At 42.2% G+C, this 25099-nt stretch overlaps 1 protein-coding gene across 4 annotated transcripts in view; it reads right to left on the reverse strand.

Annotated features, from left to right (window-relative positions):
• tiprl (TIP41, TOR signaling pathway regulator-like (S. cerevisiae)) overlaps positions 1-25099 on the reverse strand; it is a 102206-nt gene that overhangs the window by 9136 nt on the left and 67971 nt on the right. For all 4 annotated transcript variants that reach the window (XR_015839606.1, XM_088279776.1, XM_088279774.1 and 1 more), the window contains 3 exons: positions 24654-24785; positions 23469-23564; positions 22308-22370 (listed from right to left, as the gene is read on the reverse strand). Coding sequence is in view for 3 of the 4 variants with exons in the window: in XM_088279776.1 (XP_088135902.1) it covers positions 22308-22370; positions 23469-23564; positions 24654-24785 (291 nt within the window). In the remaining variant the exon portion in view is untranslated. The remainder of the gene's footprint in view (positions 1-22307; positions 22371-23468; positions 23565-24653; positions 24786-25099) is intronic.

Consider the following 25099-nt stretch of genomic DNA (forward strand, 5'->3'; position numbering starts at 1 on the left):
GCCGCTTGGAACCGCCCGTGCCCGGGGAAGGTGCTCCTCTTCGGCTTACTGTGACGCGAGCATGCCCTCCTCCTCCGGAGCTTCCATTCGGTTAAACTTAGGGGCCGCTTGGAACCGCCCGTGCCCGGGGAAGGTGCTCCTCTTCGGCTTACTGTGACGCGAGCATGCCCTCCTCCTCCGGAGCTTCCATTCGGTTAAACTTAGAGGCCGCTTGGAACCGCCCGTGCCCGGGGAAGGTGCTCCTCTAACGGCTTAACTGCCACGCACGCCGGCCGGAGCTCTGGTACGGTCCGAACCGCGCGAAACATCGCCACCAATCGTGCCCGGGGGAACGTGCTCTTCTTCGTCCACTCTCTTCTTCGTCCACTCTCCTCTTCGGCGCACGCCGGCCGTCTAACCGCTCCAGCGCCCCCTCGTGCCGCTTGGCGAAACTACAATGCCCCCGAATATTTTTTAGACCCGCGAAGCACTGAAGCCGCGAAAGGTGAACCGCGAAGTAGCGGGGTATTACTGTATAGAGAAAGGAAGCACGTTTGCCTGATGCCTTTTTTTTTTTTTTTGTAAATTCCTGACACATCAGTCGTTTCTGCAAGCTAGCTGTGGTCAGCACACACAGGTGTGTGTGTTTGATGTTCACAGATACGATGTCCTTTATGCTGCGCTAACATATTGTAGTGTCTACTATGAATTAAGGAGGCTTTAGTCAGCCAACTCATGTTTTTTAAATACAATACAACAACAAAACACTTTGTGTATGCCTTGTTCGACAAAAGAAAGATATAACGCTCTCTCAAGAACGTAGTGATGCTTCACCAACAACTAGAAAATTCCAGTACTCAAAGTAACAAAATATGACATATTTGCCAAAAACCCAAACTGGCAACACATAAATGTAAAACACTTAGTTACGTTTGTTGTAATATACTGCGCAGCGAACTCACGTTTTTTAACAACGAAAACAAGGCGTGTTGTGCCGTGTTTAACACCGAAGCAAAAAAATCTCTCGCAAAAGAGTGATGCGTTCACAACAAACTGAGAAATGTCATTACTTAAAGTAACAAAACATGATGTATTTGCCACAAGCCGTCATTCGCATCACATAACAGTAAAACGCATAATTAAGTTTGTTGCAATATACTCCACGATAGTACTAACAAAAAAATATGTTCCTCCTAACATTTAAAGATTTTTTTCCCCCGTTTCATTGATTTTATTGTAGAAATAAATTTACTACAATTGAATGAGACATTAGCGAAGAAAAACAAACGTTTTGGATAAAGGTTCAATGAAAACTTAATTAAAAACCAATACAAGTGTTTATTTTATTTTTCTTTAGCACAGTGCAGTCTCCCATTTTACTCCCCGATTTCACTACCTTCTACACTTAAAAAATGCTTGGTGCCAAAGAAGTGTTTGGTTGAGTATTTATTTTTGTATTTATAGATAGCTTCATAGTCATAGTCATAGTCACTTTCGGCGCGACATCTTTTCCTCCGCTTTTATCCACCGGGCGAGTAAACGCAACTATGGTTTCGTGCACCACCACATGCAACACTTGCACCATTCTCATGGAAAGACTCTCCCTGCTAGAGGGACGTGTCCGCCAGCTAGAGCAGAGTAATGTGGTAAGCGTAAACGTGGCGGACACGACTGTTAGCACAGGTTGTAGCCAACCTGCTAGTCTGGTTAGCATTGGCCGTAAACGGCTTGCTTATCGCGGTGAGCCTGTTAAGACACATAGCAGTTCCATTCCACCTCGGTCTCATGGCTCCCGCACCTTAGTGATAGGTGACTCCATTACCCGCAACATTAAGCTTGAAAATCCAGCCACAGTAATGTGTATTCCTGGGGCCAGAGCACCCGACATAGAAGCTAATCTTATGGAGCTAGCGCGCAAGACACCTATACACCAGCGCAGTGCAAACAACGCTAGCTATTCAGATATAGTGATACACGTTGGCTCCAATGACACTAGGATGAAGCAATCAGAGATCACAAAGAAAAACATAGCAAGGACTTGTGATCTCGCCAGAAAGATGAGTCGGCATCGAGTTATTGTCTCTGGCCCCTTGCCTGCGAGAGGCAATGATGAGAGGTTTAGTAGATTATTCTCGCTAAATAAGTGGCTGGCTAGTTTTTGTAGTGAGCAGGGACTGCAGTTTATAGATAACTGGCCTTCTTTCTGGGGCCGACCCGACCTGCTGAGGATGGACGGCCTTCACCCTAACTGGGAAGGCGCCATCACTCTTTCTAGAAACATAGATTATTGTTTGAGCCTTCCATGACTATTCATATTAGAGCAGGTCGGGCTGCAGGCGAATAGTGAGCCTGTAAGGAAGGGTATGGAGTCTGTAAGGCTAGAGCTAACTAGCGCTATGCTAGACTTAGACAACACACATAGCTTTTCTTCTAGATTTGAGCGCTACACACCATACGCTGTTACATCTCATACTGATATAATTTCTACTGAGGTGGAAATACATGATGGGTTTAAGCATTCCTCCTCGGTCGGTTTTATTGACGACGAGCCGTTCTCTCAAAATAATAGCACTCGAAAGCTGGTAAATAACTATCGGATTCCGCCGGCAGAATTTCTCGCCGCGTTTATAGTCGCTCGAGGTACAATCCGGGACCTAGGCAAGGCAATCTCCTTAATATTATGACCAGGAGTCCTGTTGCGCGGAATAACTTAGATAGACCTATTTTACTGAAACTCGGTTTTTTAAATATTAGTTAATTACCTTATTAGAGACCATAATCTTAACATGATTGGTCTTTGCGAGACCTGGTTAAAACCGAATCAGTTTTTACCGCTAAATGAGGCTTCGCCTCCAAACTTCGTGAGCTCGCATGTTGCGCGCCCTCAAAAGAAAGGCGGGGGTGTAGCCCTCATTTCAGAATCTAACCTAAAACTTAGTCCTCGTTTTAGCAATTCCTTTAAAACATTTGAAGTTCTCATTATGCAATCCTCAGCCGAGCTGCCGTTTTATCTTGCCGTTCTTTATCGTCCACCTGGCTCTTATTCCGGCTTTTTAGATGAATTTTCTGAATTCGTAGCTGATTTAGTAACTCATGCGGATAATATACTTATCATGGGCGACTTCAACATTCATATGAATCTCCCGTCGGAACCACTTACCGTGGCGTTTTGGACAATCATTGATATGTTTGGTTTCACGCAAATAATAAATGAAGCAACGCATATAAATGGCAACACGCTAGATTTGGTATTAACCCGAGGCTTAGCATCTTCAAAAATAATTGTATTACCATATACCAGTGCTATATCTGACCATTACTTTATCAAATTTGAAGTCTTGGCTCATTGTCATCGTTCTGACCATAATCAAAATTATAGCAGCCGTAACATTAGCTCCTCAACCATCGTTGCGCTCTCTGAGCTACTCCCTTTAGCAACTGCTTCGTTTCCTAATTATATTGGTACGATTGATGATCTCACAAACAACTTTAATGTCGCTTTGTTAAATGCGCTTGACTCCGTCGCGCCTTTAAAAACTAAAACTCGTCCAAAGAGGCTTACTCCGTGGCTGCCAGGATGGCCGAGTGGTCTAAGGCGCCACGTTCAGGTCCCAGTCTCCCCAGGAGGCCTGGGTTCGAATCTCGAATTTCCCCATTGTGGGACTAATAAAGGGAATCTTATCTTATCTTATCTGTTGATAGAGGAAACGCGCATACTGAAACGATCTTGTAGGAAGCTTGAGCGCAAATGGCGTGCGACCAAACTTGAGGTCTTCCGTCAGGCATGGTGCGATAGTTTACTAATATACAAAGAAGCGCTTAATTTAGCCAAAACTAATTATTATTCTAGATTAATTGTCTTACATAAAAACAACCCTAAATATTTATTTGATACCGTAGCAATGCTAACGCAACAGCGACCAACCTCGGATAGCTCTTCCTATTCAGCTCACGATTTTATGCAATTTTTTACTCAGGAGATAGAATGTATTCGTGATGAGATTAAAGACACTGTTCTTAAAATTCCGTCGAATTCCGCGATAAATGGTGTTAATAGGGACATTAGGGCTGATAACTGTCCGATAACCTTATGTCAATTTAAAAAAAATATCTCTTGAGAGCCTAACAAAATTGGTTAGTGCGGCAAAACCGACAACTTGTGTGCTCGATCCGCTTCCTGGCAAACTAATTAAAGAACTGTTTACGACCCTAGGACCATCTGTTTTAAATATAATTAATCTATCACTTACCACGGGTGTAGTACCAGCAGCTTTTAGGACCGCCATTATCCGACCGTTACTTAAGCAACCAAACCTTGACCCAGAGAGTCTCAACAACTATAGGCCGGTTTCAAATCTTCCGTTTATTGCAAAAATTCTTGAAAAAGTCGTAGCGCAACAACTTAATGAATATATGACTGCTAATAATCAATTTGAACCTTTCCAATTGGGTTTTAGAGCAGACCACTCTACTGAGACGGCCCTTGCTAAAGTTACTAATGATCTTCTCATAGCTTTGGACGCCGACACCTCATCAATATTACTCTTACTCGACCTTAGTGCCGCTTTTGATACCGTTGATCATAACATATTATTAAAACGCCTTGAAACGTGTGTTGGCATTTCAGGTTCAGCGCTTTCTTGGTTTAATTCGTATCTGTCGGAGAGGACGCACCGTGTAATTCATGGCAATACAACTTCGGATCTTTGTAAGATCACATGTGGAGTTCCGCAGGGATCGGTACTTGGACCTCTATTGTTTAGCATCTATATACTACAGCTTGGTGATATTATACGGAAATATAACATTAGTTTTCACTGTTATGCTGATGATATGCAATTATACATGCCGTTGGATATAACGAATCCGCGCGACTGCTATAATTTAGAGGCGTGCCTTGCCGAAATTAAACAATGGATGTCTTTCAATTTTTTGCGTCTTAACTCAGATAAAACCGAGATGCTCATCATTGGACCAGTGCGTCATCGGTACCTTTTCAAAGACACCACTCTGAATATCGATAAATGTAATATTACCCAAAAGGATTCAACATAAAATCTCGGTGTTATATTTGACGCAACTATGTAATTTCAAATGCACATTGAAAATATTACTCGAACTGCGTTTTTTCATCTGCGTAACATTGCTAAAATTCGCCCAATTCTATCAACTAGTGATGCAGAAATCTTAATCCATGCGTTTGTTACGTCTCGCCTCGACTATTGTAACGCTTTGCTCTCGGGTCTCCCCATGTCTAGTATTAAAAGTCTGCAGTTAGTTCAAAATGCAGCAGCTAGACTCTTAACTAAGACGAGAAAGTTTGATCATATTACCCCGATATTAGCCAATTTGCATTGGCTTCCGGTCCAATTGAGATGTGATTTTAAAGTTCTGCTACTTACTTTTAAAATATTGCACGGCTTAGTACCTTCCTATCTCGTTGACCTCGTGGTACCATATGTTCAGTCCCGAAACCTTCGCTCACAAAATGCTGGTCTTTTAGTGATCCCGCGAGCCAAAAAGAAGTCCGCAGGTTCTAGAGCATTCTCTATTCGGGCACCAATGCTTTGGAATGCACTACCCTCAGATATTCGAGGCGCTACTTCAGTAGAAATGTTCAAAACACTATTAAAGACGCATTTATACTCTTGTGCATTTAGCTGAAATATTTGTTGGCCTGTTTACTGCCGCTTTTTTTTCTCTTTTGTTTTCTTTTCTGCCCCCTTTTCCCTCGGCTGGGGGATTAGGTGACGGTGACCCACTAGGAAGTTTAAGGCATTGACCAACTGGGCATGCACCTGTTCCAGTGATGTCGTCTTCCTGCAGCGCGACATTTGATCAATTTATTTATATACTTTAGCATCTAATTTAATTATTTGTTGGCCTGTTTACTGCCGGTTCTTCTCTTTTCTGTCCCCTCCTTCCCCTGCTTGGGAATTAGGTGATGGGGACATGCTTTGAAGATTACGGCACTGACGAACCGGGAAGGGACCTGCTCTGCCGAAGTCGTCTTCATGCAGCGCCTTTTCTGATTTCCTTATATTTCAGCACTTCATTGAACTACTTGTTAGCCTGTTTGCTATTTCTGTTCTTTCTTTTCTGTTCCCAATTCCCCGAATTAGGTGATGGCGATTCACTTGGAAGTGGCTGTACTGAATTTACACCAACTGACTGGTACAAGATCGAAGGCTCATCTTCGGATATGCTGCCATGGATATTACGGCCCTGGATGAGGACCCACTCCACTGAAGTCATCTTCCTGCAGCACTTCATTCAATTGACTCTTACATTATCTTATCTATTATTGCATAGCATCATTGTATGTGTCAAATGTTGCCCAGTTGGCATCCATTGCAGCCTGGTCATCCTGAAAGGGGGATTCCCCCATCTGTGGTCCCTTCTCAAGGTTTCTCACTTTTCCCCTAATGAGGTTTTTTGAGTTTTTCCTTGCCCTCCTGGGGGTTAAGATCGGGGATGTCGATTGTGGCTATGTAAAGCCCTTTGAGACTGTCTGTGATTAAGGGCTATACAAATAAAATTGACTTGACTTGACTATTCGTGCAAATCGGCATAGTGTATAGTTTTGGTTTCATTTTAAAATGCACACAACAATTGCAGCCAAAGACCACAATATTGCCCACAATATTGCCTTCAATTTAAGCTACATCATCATTTTTGAACATCTCAGAAATGCAGGTACAAGATGCAAAGCTTAACTGATGTTGAATGTTGCATCATCTCATTCATTTGTACATACAAAAAGAATAAAGCTGTAAACTAATTATGGTTGTATAAGAGCACCTGCTTGCTCTTGTCAATCAATTTACATATGATCCGATTAGTCGACTAATCACCAAAATAATCATTTGTGGCAGCCCTACCATCAACGTGAGGCCAGCGAGAAGGCCTTACTGTCATCATCTCGTGATCTGATTGACTATCTCAACTGTCTATCAACTGTGAGTGTCCCCTTCATTCATACAGAACAGACGGCCACACGGTGTATTGAAGGCCTTTAGATGAATAGTGTGCGCTACTGCTATAATGAAATCTGCCAGGCAGCACAAGCTAGCTCAATTCTGATTGGATAAAAACTCCAACCTAAAAATTCAACACTAGGATATAATATGACAGCAAAGTGAAGAATATGATCATTATTTCTTGATTATGTTTGGCCAGCAGAGAAGGTCGATCACCCACCATTGCAAGTATGTGATCAGTTGATATCGATATATATTTAATTTTTTTTAAATATAAATTAAAAAAAGGGCTGAATTCCGATTAATTTTACTGTTCAGTATAGATTAAATACAATCTTATTTAAACAAAACATGAAAAGTTATTTGTAAACAAATGTAATGAATATCTTCTAACATCAACTATGTAAATAAACATGGAGCAAATTATTAGAAAATGTGCATACATAGAGCAACCTGTTAAGTATTTTGTAAACAGATAAATCAGAGCAAACTTAAAGTTGTCTGGACATTTGTAATGTGAAACCAATGTGTTGTCCAGTCATTTATAGGAAAAAAAAGCAAAAAAAATACTTCTTACGATTAAAGATGGATTAAAGATCTTTGGGCGCTTCACGGTTCGATTATGATTTAAGCGCGATGATTCGATTATAAAACGATTATTGAGGCATCTTTAATTGATTTGTTTTGATGCACTTTTTCAGAACACGTCTTATTGAGTAAAGATTCACTTGCCATCTTCAAAAACACTATTTGTAAGAAGAAACAAGAAATTAAGTGTTTTGTAAAGTTACAAGGCTTGTGCGATGGTGTAATCAATAACCATAGCCGAAAAATTGTTTTTCCAAAATAAATGTACCGTATTTTCGCAGTCATAAGGCGCACTTAAAAGTCCCAAATCTTCCCCTAAACTAACACAGCGCCTTGTAAGGCGACTGCACTCATTATATGGACAAAGTATCACTCGCGACCATCAACCCTTTTACTCATTGGGCTGTTCGGAGTGCATGTTAGCACACCCTGCTGGACAAAGTGTGAGTCATCTATGCTTCAAAGTGACCATGACTATACATTATGTGACTATGGTGTTTGGGTGATGGTGTGGGAGAAAGCTGGACAAAAGGGCAGCTGTCCACAATGTTGTAGTCTGTCTTATCATTTATGTTATTGCAAGCAAGAAACGTCCCAGGTTTAGACAACAGATAAAAAGCCCAAAGCATAACAGCACATCTCTCTAAACAGCCATGCAAATCTCTCTAAACAGCCATGTGATTTGGCTGTGTCTGAGTGGCTCCCAGAAGGCATTGCTCTAATGGCTCCCAAGAAGCCATTGCTATATCATTTTGTGTTATTTTTATTTCTTTTTGGTATATTGATGGCATGAGAGATACATGTTTTGTGTTAATCTTATTTCTTTGTTTCATTGTTTGCTTGTATGCTGAGTTTTTTTTTTTTTTTTAACCGTGACTCTAAGGAGTCCAGTAACAGTAAACCAGTAAAGTCCCTCCCCTGACGTAGACTATTGCCATGATACCTATTATTGGTTAGAGTCATTGTTAATGATAGCGATTGTCAATGGTATCATGGCAACTGTCTTTGAAATGCGGCGATTGCTTATGGTATTGAGGCAAAGTGAATTGCCATGGGCTGAGTCAGCGCGAGCTATTGCTATGCTAAAAGCAGCTGAGCTAGCGCCTTGAGGCAGCGCGTCCTATGACTGCGAAAATACGGTAATTTGACAAAAATCTGTTTCGGCTCTTCAACATAAAATTAGATAAATGAACACAAAAACTACCAATGAGTTAAAAATGTGCATATACTTCAGTCCCAGCAACTCAAAAAAGTGCTTTGGTGATTTTAAATATTTGTAAGTGCTTTGCTGATATATTTGTAAACATGAAATGGTTTCTCTTAGTTGTGTTATTCTACACCTTTCGACTATTGTGTGAAGGCTATTCTACTTATTTCTTCCTCGCCTTTTCTCGGCGCGTAACCATTTCCACAGTTTTCATCCGATTTTCACCGTTCCAACTTCGTTCATTCCAAAAACTCAAGCCTCGCAGGCTTCCATTTTTCATGTCTTCACCTATTTCCCTTAAACACCATTTCACTTTATTCACCCCAAAAAACCCATTCATTTCCAATGGGAGATTCAACATTTCACTATTAAATGCTTCAAAATTAAAATTTAACCCATTCAGGTCATTCATTTCACAATCCAGTATCCCCTTTCACACTTTCACCTCATTCACGCTTCATAAATTCATCCATTCCTAATTGCACTTCTTCGGCGTGCAACTACTTCCACATATTTCATCTAATTTTCACCGTTCCAACTTAAATCTATTCAAAATATTCAAGCCTTTCAGGCTTCCATTTTTCATGCCTTCACCTATTACACAAAATTAACCATTTCACTTTATTCACCCCCAAAAATTCCATTCATTCCCAATGGGACATTCAACATTTCACTATTAAATGCTTCATATTTAATATTTAACACATTCAAGTCATTCATTTCACATTGCCGTATCCCCTCTCACACTTTCACCTATTCACCCTTCAAAAATTCATCCATTCCCGATTGCACTCTTTCTACACGCTACAGCTTCCCCATTTTTCATCCGATTCTCACCGTTCCAACTTCAATCAATTCATAAAATTCAGACTGTTCCCAAGAAGTCTACATAAAAACTGCAGCTGCAAGTTCCGGTGCAGGATTATCTCCTAAAACTACATTGAAATGAAATATATTTGAATGTATGCCTGTGTATCATTTACCGTGTTTATCCTCCTAACTCTGCATTGATGAATCTGTTTGGTGATGATAAAAAACATTTTCCTGGTCATGTTATGATGTAACAGTATAGATGTCCAAAGTTATAGTCTTAATTGCTCGGACCTTGGATTTGGTTCACCATGAGATTTGATGCCAGTTAGAAATTGTAAAATGCACATAAAAAATTTTAAGTTTAAAAGAACAATTCAATAGACTCAAATTTTAGTAAAATATTTGGGCCTCACTTGAAATCTGAAGTTGAGGGGGGCGGATAGTTCACACCTCGACCTGTCTCCAGCAGATAAAAGGCCTCGCCTTTGTCTCTGACCCTCTCTCTCTATTCACCCATGACGCTTGCTCTCTTCAATCTAAGAGTCGCTGTCTTCACCCCAAACTCTCTCTGTCCAACTCTTCAAAATTGCCCCAGAGAACAAACTCTCGAGGACGTTTTGGCTCCCAAATTTCATTTTTGTGAACTTTTGGTGGTTTAGGATTTTCCCAATACCTACGACCGTGCAATGGCAAATAGCTTGAGTACTGGTTCCTCACCCACCACCATGCACGTGGCAGGTGAAGCCGTGAGAATCCCGCTTTCGTGAGCACACGCTGAGGCCACGAGCCCACTTCGCACTTGGTCACGTAAGACCCCACCAAGGTTTTCCTGTCCAACTGCCACGTTTGTTCCTCTTTGGTTGGTAGTTTTCTCTTTTTATTTTTTTTCCTTCTCTTCACACCTGCTCAACATGCGAGACCCTGCAGAACAGAAGTAAGTGACGAAATATGCGGCTCCCTTGGCTTTTAGTTGGCGCATACAAATTTGTAAGTGAACGCTAGCAAACGTTGTGAATTCTATAAAGTCACACACTGTCACTATAGTCATAGTCATCACTACACTTTCTTATGCTCATGTATTAGATGTCCCATTTTGTCCTTCACCTCTTATTAATTTCAGATTTTTGTTTTTGCTTCTTCATTCATTTAGGCGCGCCGTAGAATAGGATTTTGTCGTGTCTTGGATGTTCAATAACTGTACTGGTTAAAAAACATCGTCCACATACAGAAGTCAAGTATGTGTATGAGTTTGTAACAAAGTATAGACCTCTATTTTGGAAAAAGAGAACTCACCACTTATTTTATTGTAACCGCCTTCAGATTTTAAGACTGATTTAACGAGGTTTTTCGTCAATTATCCTCTGAACCTTATAAAATTCTTTGACGTGGTGCCCCTAGAGGCAAGCAGGAGTAATGCAGGCATTTCTTCGGCTCGCGATCAGATATACACTCTCAGGAGTGACCCAATAGTTGTTACAGGGACTTTTTTACTTGCAACAGCTTTCTGCTATCAGAACGAAGTAGCTTACCACTGTCACTGTCGCCATTGTCCGTCAAAGAAAAGTGTGTCAGTGTGTGTGAGCCAAGACGAATGACCGCAGATGTGTTCGTGTTTTGTTGTGCCGGTGTGTGCGCCGCACGCGCTCTGAGTGCTGTCTGGTGGTGGGCGTGCCCAAACAAAGCATAGGTTGCACTGGCATTGCTTTTTTTTTTGAAAGACACATTACATGTACAATAGGAAGGGATGTCGTAAATTTTGAGCGTCTGACGGACCACACACTAACAATTTCGTCCCGTCTCGTCTCATCAACGAAAGTTCATGTGCGGCACGTCATATTTTCGGCATCAAAGAACCACATTTAGCTCATCATCTTCTCTTTATCGTCATGAAAAAAAGGGGCATCAATGAAATATTTTCATCATCGTTGACGAAATCAACACAGCTGATGCGCCACATAAGATTCAATGATATTGCTGAACATGTTCCTGGCAAACAGTTAGCAGTAGACAGGGGTGGGCGGTCAAGGCCTTCTCTGCTGGTCTAACATAATCGAGAAATTATGATCATATTCTTCACATTGATGTCATATTATATCACAGTGTTGTATATTTAAGTAAATTTTTATCCAATCAGAATTCTGCTAGCTCGTGTTGCCAGGCAGATTTCACAATACTAGTAGCACATACTAATCGTCCGAGGCCTTCAGATACAATCATGTGGGCATCTGTTTTGTATCTCAAGGGGGTTTTAACAGTTGATAGAGAGTTGCGATCGCTAATCAGATCACGATTTGGTCCCAGTGAGCCTTCACGCTGGCCTTTCGTCGAAGGTGATGAAATTTTAGGATTGGTTGCTCACCCGTGAGGGGGAAGCGCTATCCAGAATCAACACACCCAGAAGTCGTAACTGCTACCGTTCGAAAATCTAAAGTATATTCTTGCTTTTTTAAACCACAATGGCCAAGGGAGGGAAAAGTGTGAATTTGATTGCAGATACAGTTGCAAAGCCATTTTCAAGGCGGACCTTTCAAGAGAAGCTTGGTCGTCCAACACTCACTGTGTAAGTGTTTCTGTATATTATTTGTCCAACCGTGGTGTCATGAATGATGGTACTATGAGAGGGATTTATTCAAGTTGGACTAAGTAGGACTTCACCAAATGCCTACGTGTGAAATGCACGGCCCGCCACTGGCAGGACCAGATGGTCTGTCAAGACACCCCCTGGAGGAAAAAGAAAAGTCAAATATGGCTAACCAGGTTAAAGCTTACGTAAATATTCTGGCGAAGAGCAAGCCCATTAAGTTGGCTAAACTTGAGGAAATACATGGAGCGACCCAAATTGAAGCAGAACTGCAAAAAGTGATTATCCACATTAGGAATGGATGGCAGCAAAGAACGGCCATATTCTCACCCCAGCTGGGATTCCACACAGTCAGGGCACTTCTGTCAGAACTTGATGGCCTAGTGTTGTTCTAAGATCACCTTGTGATCCCCACAGGACTCAGATCAAATGTTCTAGAACAATTACACGAGGAACATCAGGGGCTGACTCGGTGTAGGGAGTGAGCTAAAGCGACAGTTTGGTGGCCAGAAATAGGAGCACAAACCTACTCAGAAAAGGGAGCCACTTGTGACAACGCTGCAGCCTACAGGTCCTTGGCAAAGGATTGCGGCTGACCTGTGTGAGCTGGATGGAAAAAGCTTCCCTGTTGTAGTGGACTATTATTTATTAAGAGACATTGAAATTGCTCCCCTTACTTCAATAACGAGCAGACAGGCAATAGGCAAGAAGGAAACCACTAGAACTGAACACAATTTACATCCGCTGAGTTATAATTTCATCCAGAAGTATGGGTTTTCCCATAACACTTCCAGTCCCTATTAGCGATAAGTCAAAGGGGCTGCGGAGAGAGCAGTTCAAACAGCCAAACATATGCTTAAAACAGCCTGATCCCTGTCTCGCCTTGATGTGTTATCGCGCTATACCAATTGCTGCGACAGGTGCCATCCCAGCTCAACTTATGAGGGGACGATATATCTGCACCACCATTCCTGTTCAGGAAGAGACATCGTTGCCATGCCCAGTTGACCGATACCGGGTGAGCACCAAGCATGACACTGCAAAAGAGAGTTATCGATTCTTCTACAACCGGCGACACTCAGCACGCCCACTTCCTGCTCTATTTACTGGTCAGAACGTCAAAGTCAGGATACATGGGGAGAAGGATTGGGAAGATTGCAGCTAAAGTCATCAGCAAGTCAGCGGAGCCAAGATTGTACTTGATAGAAACAGACTACCGTGTGGTGTCACGTTGCAATAGGCGCCATCTCCAGGCGGACACAGAGGAGAGAAACTGCAACTGCCAGAAGCTGAACCTGTCTCGCCGCGACAAGTCTTCGGTTCGCCAAACATAGCATTGGGTAGGCAGATGGTGTCACCATTGACCCAATCATCACCAGTCCCTGAGCAAGAGTCTAGTCCCCAGCCTGCAACTCCACTCAGAATCAGAAATCCCTTCATTGTCATTGTACAGTGTGCAACGAGATTAAGAGAGCTCCCCTCTCCAGTGCAATACAACAATAATTTAATCAAATATATAAATTAGATAAGAGAATAAATAATATGATGGAAAATAATACGAAATTGGATAAATAAACATTACGTCGCTGTTCTGCAAGGTAAGGGTGGTCGTGTGTGTGTGTGTGAGTTCAGAATGGCGATGGCTCTCGGAAAAGAAACTGTTTTTCAGTCTATTAGTCTTTGAGTTGATGCACCTGTAGCGCCTGCCAGAGGGCAACATGTCAAACAGGTGTGAGTTCGGGTGAGTATTGTCTTGACGATATTGAGAGCTCTGCTGAGGCACCGGGGTGGTGTAGATGTCCGACAGGGAGGGGAGAGGGCAGCCTATAATCCTCTGCGCCGTTTTGACTGTCCTCTGGAGCCTCACTCGGTCTGCCTCAGTGCAGCTGCTGTACCAGGTGGAGGCACAGTAGGTCAGCAGGCTCTCGATGGACGAGTGGTAGAAGGCCAGCAGCAGCTTCTTGTGCAGGTTGAATTTTCTGAGGACCCTTAGGAAGTGCAGACGCTGGTGGACCTTCTTTACCACTGCTGTGGTGTTGTGTGTCCAGGAGAGGTCATCAGAGATCTGTACTCCCAGGACCTTGAATGTGTGGACCCTCTCCACACATTCACCTCTGATGTAGAGGGGGGGTGGCACAGTCTTGTTCTTCCTAAAGTTGATGACGATCTCCTTTGTTTTTGCAATGTTGAGTTGCAGTCTGTTGTCCTCACACCAAGCCGTTAGTCTCTGGGCCTCCTCCCTGTAGGCTGCCTCGTCACCACCTCAGACCGACCACTGTCGTGTCGTCGGGAAGTTTGACGACGATGTTGTTACCGTGGGCCGGGCTGCAGTCATAGGTGTAGAGGGCGTATAGGAGAGGGCCCAGCACGCATCCTTGAGGGGAACCGGTGCTCAGCGTTCGTGTGGAGGACGTGTAGGGGCCGAGCAACACAGTCTGGGGTCTGTGGGTCAGAAAGTCCTTAGTCCAGATGCGTGTGAGGGCAGGGAGGCCGACAATGCTCAGTTTGGAGATGAGGATGTCTGGTATGATTGTGTTGAATGCCGAGCTGTAGTCCACAAAGAGCATCCTGGCATAGCTCTACTGTTGTTCCAGATGGCCCAGCACAACATGCAGAACAGTGTCGATGGCGTCCTCAGTGGATCTGTTTGCTCAGTATGCAAATTGGTAGTGGTCCAGTGTGGGAGGAAGGCAGTCCTTGATGTGCTGGAGAACCAGTCTGTCGAAGCACTTCATGATGACCGGCGTGAGAGCAACAGGACGGTCGTCATTCAGGAGGACTGCGGGTGACTTTTTGGGGACAGGAATAATGGTGGAAGTCTTCAAGCAGGAGGGGATGACTGCTTGAGCCAGGGAGCGGTTGAAGATCCTGCAAAAAACATGTGATAGTTGGTGGGCACATGCTCTGAGGACCTTGCCTGGTATTCCGTCGGGTCCAGTAGCTTTCCTGGGGTTAATAGCCAGGAGCACACGTCTCACATCGTGTTCCTCTATGGTGAGCGAGGGGGAGTTGAGGCATGGAGTGCGGGGGTGTGACGGTTGTGGTGAGTCAAAGCGAGCAAAGAAGCAGTTTAGCTCCTCTGCTAGCGCTGCACTCCGGCCTACAGATGTCATGCTGCTGCCTCGGTAGTTGGTGATGCTCTGTAGACCCTTCCACACCTCCCGTGGTCTGTTGCTGGCAAGGTGGAACTCCAGCCTCCTCTTGTAGTCCGTCTTGGCTAGTTTAATGCCTTTTTTCAGGTCAGCACGAGCCACACGGTACAGGGCTCTGTCACCTGACCTGAAGGCAGTGTCGCGGGCCTTGAGGAGAGAGCGAACCTGGCTCGACATCCAGGGTTTCGCGTTTGGGAAGGTCCGTATGGTCTTGTTCAGGGACACAGTTTCCATGCAGAACTTGATGTAGTCCAGTGCACATTGTGTGTAAACATCAAGGTCCTGATGATCAAAGAGGTCCCAGTTGGTGTCTTGAAAGCAGTCCTGTAAAATCCAGTCATTGCGGTCTCCCACCAGATTTTCACAGTCTTTGTGGTGGGCCTGGATCTGCGTCTGACAGGGGTGTACGCAGGTGTGAGCAGCAAGGACAGGTGGTCTGACTGGCCGAGGTGGGCAAGTGGGAAGGCTCTGTATCCGTGCTTGATGTTTGAGTACACATGGTCAAGAGTGTTGTCTCCCCTCGTTGGGCATTTGACATGCTGGTGGAACTTTGGGAGTACAGTCTTTAAATTGGCTTTATTAAAGTCATCCGCTACTAAGAGAGCACCATCAGGGTGGCCCCGGTGATGTTCATCGATGACGCACGCGAGTAGCGAGAGCGCCGTGCTAGTGTTAGCATCAGGAGGGATGTAAACAGCGGTGACGAGCACTACTGTTAGCTCCCTCGGGAGGAAATAAGGCCAGCATTTAACGGACAAGTACTCGATGTCGGGGGAAGAGTGCTTCTCAACGATCACGCTGTTATTGCACCATTTCTCATGCACGTAAACACAGAGCCCCCCACCCCTGCTCTTACCGGTGTCTCTCATTCGATCCGCGCGATGTAGCGAGCGCCCAGCTAGCTGGATGCTAGCGTCTGGAACGTTGGCGTGCAGCCAGGATTCCGTGATGATGATCACACAGCTGTCTCGCACAAAGCGCTTTCCCAGGATTTGTAATTCCAGATCGTCGGTTTTATGGACGACGGCTCTGGCGTTGGTGAGGTAGAGACTCGGCAGTGGTTGCTTGTGGGGCTGCTGTCGTAGCTTTAGTAGGACACCGGACCTGCAGCCCCGCTTCTGCTTCCTCTCTCTTCGTCGTCTGTGTCACCACCCGGTCCCAATGACAATCCACGGTGAGCCGGGCGGCCTCGCTAGTTCGTCGGGAATTTTACGATCATAGCAAAATCCCTCTGAGATGGTCATTTTGTATCAATAGCCAACGTCCACGATGTCCTGACGGGTATATCGATACTGCGCCGCAGTTGGTTTTAATACGACAGAGCAAATATAAATAAAAAGTAATAAAGAGCATTCGTGTCGTGTTGTGGTTCGTGCCTGGTCAGGTGAAGTAATGGAGTATATAAGAGTAGAGTATTATGATTTGGGCTCAGACCTAGTAAAAAAGATCACATAATTAAGCCTTAGCAAACATTCTCTAGTTTAGACACTAGAGGTCACCAGTACTGAGGGCTCGCTGACTCAGCCTAGCCATAACAGCTCAGACAGGGGCCTTAGTATTGTTAATACTTAAGGCATACACATACCGAAGCCTTACAATGCTTTCACTATGCTTTACATACGTCTCATGAGGAGTCATGAGGGAGAAAAATTGTGAGGGGAGAAAACCCCACGGTTGTATGACAGTTATTCAGAATGACTTGCAGTTAACTGTTGAAATGATTATTGCTTTTATTTGCTGTTGAATGTTGTAATGTTGTATCAGTAACATGAAATTATTGAAAGAATAATCTCGCACGATGGCCTGACAATACAGAGGTCGTGGGTTCGATTCCGGCTCCGGCCTTCCTGTGTGGAGTTTGCATGTTCTCCCTGTGCCTGCGTGGGTTTCCTCCGGGTAATCCAGTTTCCTCCCACATTCCAAAAACATGCATGGCAGGTTGATTGGACACTCTAAATTGACCCTTAGTATGAAACACGTCTATGTGTGCCATGCCATTGGCTGGCAACTTATTCAGGGTGAACCCCGCCTACTGACAGGTGGGATAAGCTCCAGCACACCCCGCGACCCTTGTGAGGAGAAGCGATACAGATAATGGATGGATGGATGTATGGACAGCGCAGGCCTCCCTGGAGGGAGCTCCAGGTGAAAAGGCTACAACTGTGCGCAAATCAAAGTGCGAGTTAAATAATGAAGTATTAGCATTCATGCATTAACGCTAAGTTTGTTGTCGAGCATATGTCAGATGTAATTTGTTGCACAAAAAATTAATTAAACTAAACGTAGTTGTTAAATAAACTAACATGCGCTTCGATGAATAGTATATCAATGCTGTGTAAAGATTTCCACTTGACTCTGGGGAAATAAGACTTGTATGTTCTACCATCTTACTATTTGCTGTTTTGTGGGGAGTGCGCGCAGCCAGCTTTAGGATGAAGTCATGAAAGGAGCGCGGCATACACAAGGGGAGAGTCAGGGTTTCAGTGAACCAGGCGTCTTCCTTCCGGATTAGGAAAATAGTCACCAAAATAACTCATATCTCGTATGAAATATAAAGTTGAAGATGTTTTTTAAATGTATGTTAGTGGTTTAGGGGAATTGCTGTTGAATTAACAGCTAACTTGAGTCTCAGTTTTGTCTTAGCTTGAATACATGTCATACTGATCAACGTGGCTGATAAATTAATTTTGTTCACCCACTAATATGGAAAGGTGTCGTATAATTTCTTCACTGACCGTCAGGTATTTGAGGTACTATAAATCTGCACCCACACATGTGTCAGGTTTTTGCTCACTTTTCCTGTCCAGCGTCTCCACCGAGATGACCTTTTTTACAATCTGACATATGAATCCACCTATTTATTTCTGCAATTTCACGCCAGTTGGTGTGGTCAGCAACACTTGCTGTAGCACCCAATCACCTGGAACCACCTGTATCTCTACCTGCTGAGAAACACAATCGCTTTCGAAGACTTGACGTATATCTAAAGTCTTTCTCATGTAATTTGCTAAATTATCCTCATCATCCAACTCCCATTATAAGGAAAAGATTGGCAATTCATATGCTCAGACAAATAAGACTTTATAAAGTGTAAATCCTATTGTAATTGTAACTATAATGTGCAATTTGACTAGATCAAGATATTAAGTCCTTTTAGTCTTTTTTAAAAAATTTTTTTTTATAGTCCCATACATTCTTTCCAACAAACCAGTGCTTTGAGGGTGATAAGCACCATGATTCCGCTTGGAATCAACTCTTAATAATTTTGAAATGACATCCATGACGACCAAACAATAATTATTTAAATTTGTTTATTGTCTCAATTCAATCCGTATGTCCTCATGGATAATTTGAAATAAATAATGTATACAAACCTTCTGTTTATCGATTGAAAAACCAAAACTATACATACTATGGAATGAGCTTCCGTTAAATGTTTGTCAAGTCCCTCTTTCTGTCCACTTTTAAAATCATTTGAAGATACCTTTTTATTCATTAGGTTTCTTTTGTTATTGTAGTGTATTTTCACAAGGTCTAACATATACAATTCATTTTATGGCCATGACGAGATTGTTGCTTTTAGGAATACCAAGTCTTGTGTTGGACCTCCCTAATACATAAGTTACAGTCTTGAGAGGCATCGCGCCTCAACATTGTTTACAACAGGTCAGGGATTCCGACAGGGGTCCTCGACTTCCCAAGGTACTTGCATGCAGTAAGGGAGTCTGGCACAGAGGAGTTGCATATGGGAAGGGGTCCGTACCTGGTACTCATAGGAGGCTGTTGATAAGACCTGTTTAAGGTCGAGCAGGATAAGAATGCATATGCAATAAGGGAGGATTGGATATTCATGTCTTTTGTTTGCTCGAGAGGGGAGGCCCTTTTTTTTTCTTTCGGGAACTTCTGACATAAAATCTTTTTTCAACCACTGGTGTGTGTCAGAAGTTTTTTCCATCACCAAGCCAACTTTGCCTGGCGACCTGTCCAGAGGGGAGCTGCGCCAGACCGGCACATCAACAACAGAATATACCACAGTATCTTCTGTATATGTGTTTGTGTTTTAGTTTGTTTTCTAATTTCCTGTCAATTTATATTACATAAGTGGAAAGCTCTTTATTACAGCTCCAGCTTGTTGTACATTATTGTATTGTGTACATAAGCCAAACATACCCTGCTATTTGAGGCGTGTGTTAACCATGACTCAATATTGCAGCACAATTGTAAAGTTTCCATCTGGGGCATGTTCTGTGTTTAGTCATATATAGATGTCTTGTGACGCTGTACTCCTTTTTTTTTTTTTTTTAATATATATAGCTTCCAATAAAACGTCAGGTAAAATTAGCGCTGTACTTGAATGTGAATGAAAACTTGCATGTGCTTAGTTCACAGAAAGCATTTTCTGCCTCCGTTGTTGATTCTAACAATGACATTTGGAAATCTTTTCATACATAATTTCTTTTATAGAGGAGTGGTAATTTACGCACAATTGGGAATCCACTGTCTGCAATAATTTGTAAGTCTAAGAAAGGACACCATTTGCCCTTTTATTTATTTATTTCCCCCAAAGGCGTTGGTGCCTTCACAAAGTTATTTTTCTAACCCCCAAAATAGTCCAGCCATTCATGCTCAAATGATGTCCGAAATATCTCTTATCTGCTGTCTGCAACTTTCTCCCAAGGCCCACTTTGTGGACCAGTTTATTGCCCTCTTGTTTGACACCACATAAAATCTCATTTTCTTATCTTTCAGAATACAGGTCAGATACCAGATACTTTATCAACATACTTTTTTTTTTATATATAATTTCAACAACATTTCTAACTCTGTCCTACCTTTTTGACACACAAACAGATACACACAGACGTACACACAGAAACTTACACACGGGCCCCATTCATGACTCACACAGTTCTCAACACTGAACAACTACAAACAATATTGTAAATGCACACATGAGTGCATGTATTTTAGATACCCCTATCTTTTTCAGGGTTATTCCTTGACTTTTCCATAAGGTAATTAATTCTTGCAGTACTGCTTTTTTTGTGAAATTTATATTTATATTTAGTCACACATCTAATCATATATTTATTTCTGAAGGACATTGCTTTCACTACAACTTTCCAGTCCTTACAAAGTTAACTTATTTTTATGGATCATTTTTTTCATTCATTGTACTGTTTACTTCCCCCATTTTGCTTAAAGTCAGCAATACACCTGGGTGCTCTATGCCAACTTTTCCCTTAACAGGGAGACAATTACCTCCTGTTTGGGGTAATTCCCAACCTTCTACCACAGAGTGGCGGAGAATTTTTGCCACTGCTTCCCCAACATTTGTCACACTAAGGCCTGTTCAAAATGGGGTAGCTGTACACATTCACACTCTATACTATTTATTTATTTAAGTATCTCTGCGCAATCCTCGCACCCGGAACTTTAGTGTGTCCACCTGGGGCTCCGTCACTCTGTCGAGTACTTGATAGGGACTAGTATTCTCAAGGTTTTACAGTGTTAAACACTCACCCTCTCTTCCTCAGTTTTAAAGACTACTCTATCTCTAACAGAGTTTTAAAGACTACTCTGTCTCGTACAGTTTTAAAGACTACTCTGTCTCTTACACGGCCGCACACATCCACACCTGCAATTCCCAAAAGGTGTGAACTCACCAGAGCCTCCTTCCTCTTTGGCCTCACGTCAACCCTCGGCTCCCAGAAGCAGAGCTGAAGTCCAGTTTTTCCAAAAAAGGATCTTTAAGCCGTGGCCACAGTCAGACTAGAAGTCAACTCAGCTCCTGGAAACTTCGGGTATATTGTGGGTCAGCTCAAAGGACCAAGAATATGTCAGGTTTGCCAATTTGACATTTCATAAACACACCATCAAAGAAGAGAAAGACGGTCAAAATTTGGCTTGCAAGGGGAACGAAGAGAAAGTCTGAAGCAAATGCTTGTCTCTTTGCGTTGTGATCATATCTCTCCGTTCCCTCCCTTTTAAAAGTCCCTGAACATAGGGTGTCTTCAACCTGAAGGGGAGGGGGGTATCTAAGCAAGCAGCTGAAGACACGTGAAGTTGTTTTTTTATGTGTGTGCAGGTCTTGAAAGATTATACATGTGATCAAAAATGTGTCAAAGCATTTCTCAGCAGAAACATCTGTCTCGTAACAACCTCATAACTTCAAAACACTGCACTGCCACAAACCAATAAGTGAAGTGGAGGCCATCATCTTGCTATATTCCTTTAACATTTTCATTGGGGTGGTTTTTATGAAGACTAATTATAAAAGCAGAACCAAGTTTCTTCATTGCAAAGCAAGAACATTTCACATAGATGTTTATTGCAATCTATCAATACTTGCTCTAGTTTTGAACTACATGTAATATCCTAGCAATAAAGCAAAAGTGTGATAGCTATTTGATAATTAGTCTTTCAGTTTTTATTTTTAGTTTTGCTCCGTCAATCGAGTCAAGATTTCTTATTAAAGGATGAAAACAACCAGAGGACATTTTGCATCATCACCTAAGAGTTTAGCTTGCTGTTAAGCTTGGCGAGGACTTTACAGAAGTACAATGAGAAAATTTCTCAGCTGTCCATTCAATGTAAAGTATAACTGTGAAGTACAATATTTTTGACAGTGACAGTATAATGATACAGTGATGAATTGTAAAACACCCAATATGTCTATGAAAATTCCACAGGCTATTAAAGTGTTGATACATGTATGATCAGGGTTAATCCACCTCTTCCACCCACCATAGAGAAAACAAGAATTTTGCTAACATAATAAGTCAAAAGAGGGCAGGGTGCTTGTTCTGGTTGGGCCACAAAAAATAAATAAATAAATATTAAATAAATAAATAAAAAAACAAACATCTAAATAAATGCATTATTTTCAAAATGAAAGTGCCATATAGTTGGCATTTTACGGTCAGAGACTGTGTAGGGGTGGGATATGGCAATAATTTGCCCAGATCCAATGTGAGACAGGCTTTAAGTTTTTGTGCAAAGCTTACCTTCAATTCTGCTATGTTGCTTTCCCTTGTGCAGAACTCTCTTAGCATGTACTTCTGTCCAGCCTGGAAGCAAAAGAAATCTCAAACTGTCTATGTAGTTTTCAATAATAATAATAAAAACAAAAAACACAAAGAAAAATTAACAGTGATAATAATAATAATAATAATTCAGCTCTAAACAGCGTGGAATGTATTAAGTAAAATGCAAGTCAAGCGTATCTTTTTCAACACTGTTATCATTAGAATCAATGAAAGGCTTGTCGAACCCTAAATGGAACACAAACTACAATTCCCAGGATTTTAGGGGACTAGAGGGGAAGTCCTTGGTGCCCAGGACAAAATTACCATTTTAAAATTAAAATTTAATAATGTAACACTACTTCATATGCAAATGTGGCCATTGTGGTGGTAGGAGGATGGAGGGTTGAGAGATGTTCAGTTGTAAATGTTGCAATTACCTCAGGATAGGAGTGTAGGAGGAGAGGAATTTCCTATTACTCGGGTAAAAACAAGAAAATAGTTTCATAACAAAGTCAGTGGAAAAGTAACGGGGCTTTATTTAAACCAAAATTCCCCCTCTCTGTGTATGAAAAAATTCCATCCTCGTATAAGAAACATATAAGTGCATTTTCAGCGCATTTTCAAGCATGCTGCAGCAGTATAGCCAAATGTTGTCCAATCAGAAGGAAATGCGTTTCTTGCCAACGTGTAGATAATAATATTGTTAACAAGGAAGCTGTTGTCAATACAAAGCTTTGAGGGCCACCTTGCTCGGTACGCACCTGTCTGCTCCTCCGAGGCGTGCATTGGTCAAAACACCGAGTGTTTTACTATTTTGATATTTTTGTCAACTAAAAATATAAAGCATGGTGAAGAAATCATTTTTCCTTTTGTGACGTGATCAGGCAACAAGTTTCCTTCAAGTGGCTCAGTTGTAGAGCACCAGAAATGGCCCTATTTACATAAACGCGTCAGAGGATCGGGTATTCGCTAAAGGTCAAGGATCAGGTCAAAATGACTATTTGGTTTCCCAAGGGTGATGGGGAAAAACAGACAAATTGGCCTGACTCAGGTCATTCATTTCCCATTCTGTCACAACATATTGCTGACTATTTTCTGATACATGGTGCATGCCGCCAGACGTATGCTCTGTAAACTTACCTCATAATGTAGTCGGGTGTCATTTATTCTTATCAGCACACCATCCACTCGCAGGAAAAAACGCAGTAATGTGAAGAAACTAGTGGGCATCACCCTCTGCATGGCATGGCATCACATCATATCACAGACAAAGGCACACACAATCATGGCAATTTAAAAAAAGGTGCAAAGAGAAAACTACCATTAAAACTGTGTGCAAACATTTTAAGGAGAAAAACTGGGCGGGGGACAAGATCTCTTATATCAGCCACACACGCACACACACACACCCACACGCGTGCACACGCCCACGCACACACGCACGCACGCACACCCACACCCCCACACACACGCACACACACGCCCGCCTACCACCCCCCCCCACACACACACACACAAGGATTGTGTGAGACTGAGCAAGATTCTAAGCATCTCTGACCACCAACTATAGTTTAACGGACACCAAGGAATTGTCAAGTTAGCTATGAGACACTGTCCCTATAGTACGTTCTAGGTCAGATCTAGACTGCTTCCTGGTAAACTCTGACCCGCTCAGCGGAAGTCAGCAAATGGATGGATGATAGCTACATTATGGATGGATACACTATGATTCCAGTTTTATGATAAGGACATGATCTCATGTAGTGTGAAAAAGATCAGGTCATAATAATACACATAAGGAACAACGATGGAGTGTTGTTGTTGCTTTAAGGGCATTAAAAAAAAACTATGAACAAGTTTGCTCGAGTCATGGGGATATCACAATATTATAATTGCCACGATATTGTTGTTGTCATGTTACGATACTAAAAACAGCACATCTCTATCAAAAAACATTATTTTTAGGCAGTCTCAGCTGAACACAGTTTTGTGACCTACATTGACCATGATGCTTTGTGCCGCCAAGACAATAGGAACATAGGACAATAAAATTACTGGCCAACACGATTTCTTTTGTTATCTTGTACAAAAACACAACAATGTGCTTTTTTTCTTTTTTTCAAAATCATGAGTTTAGTTTTTTTTTTCTGGACAATATCGTGACTTTTTTTCACTGTATTGTGAGGTATTTTATATCGCCAAACTCTCCACAATATTGTTATAATTATTGTATTGTGAGGTTCCTATTGTAATAATATTGCAATGTGACGTTTAACTATCATTACATCCATAGACACAGGGGAAGAGTATCAAGACAAAACTAACAATTTTAACACTTATCATTGAGACCCCATGGTCATGCAGCTCATCTTCAAACAGTAGGACCTCATCAAAGAACACAATCTGTTCACGGGCCCTCAGCTTCTCCAAGTTAATTCTTTCTGTTGTCGCAGTCACCTTGAAATCAATAAGAGAAACAAGACACAGAAAGAGAACAAGGTACAATATATTATTACTCCATCAGGCTACAGTTAGTAATGATATTTCCACTGTTGTGATCACAACAGAAATTATTTTCCACTACCTTAGAAAGAGGTAAAAACTTGTTTCTAATTTCTTGCTGAGACTTATTTCAGGAGCGCAAGATTCAAAGACCTTGCTGCAATTGATGAAATCGCTGCAATTAAATGTACAAACACACAAATGTATGCATCATGTGGATAAAGTGACAGTATTGCAATGTTTTTATTTACCACAATTTGAAATTTTAG

Source organism: Idiotropiscis lumnitzeri, chromosome 17 (assembly GCF_059441095.1).
Source record: "Idiotropiscis lumnitzeri isolate Australia: NSW breed Sydney's pygmy pipehorse chromosome 17, RoL_Ilum_1.0, whole genome shotgun sequence".
In the NCBI taxonomy this organism is placed as follows: Eukaryota; Metazoa; Chordata; class Actinopteri; order Syngnathiformes; family Syngnathidae; genus Idiotropiscis; species Idiotropiscis lumnitzeri.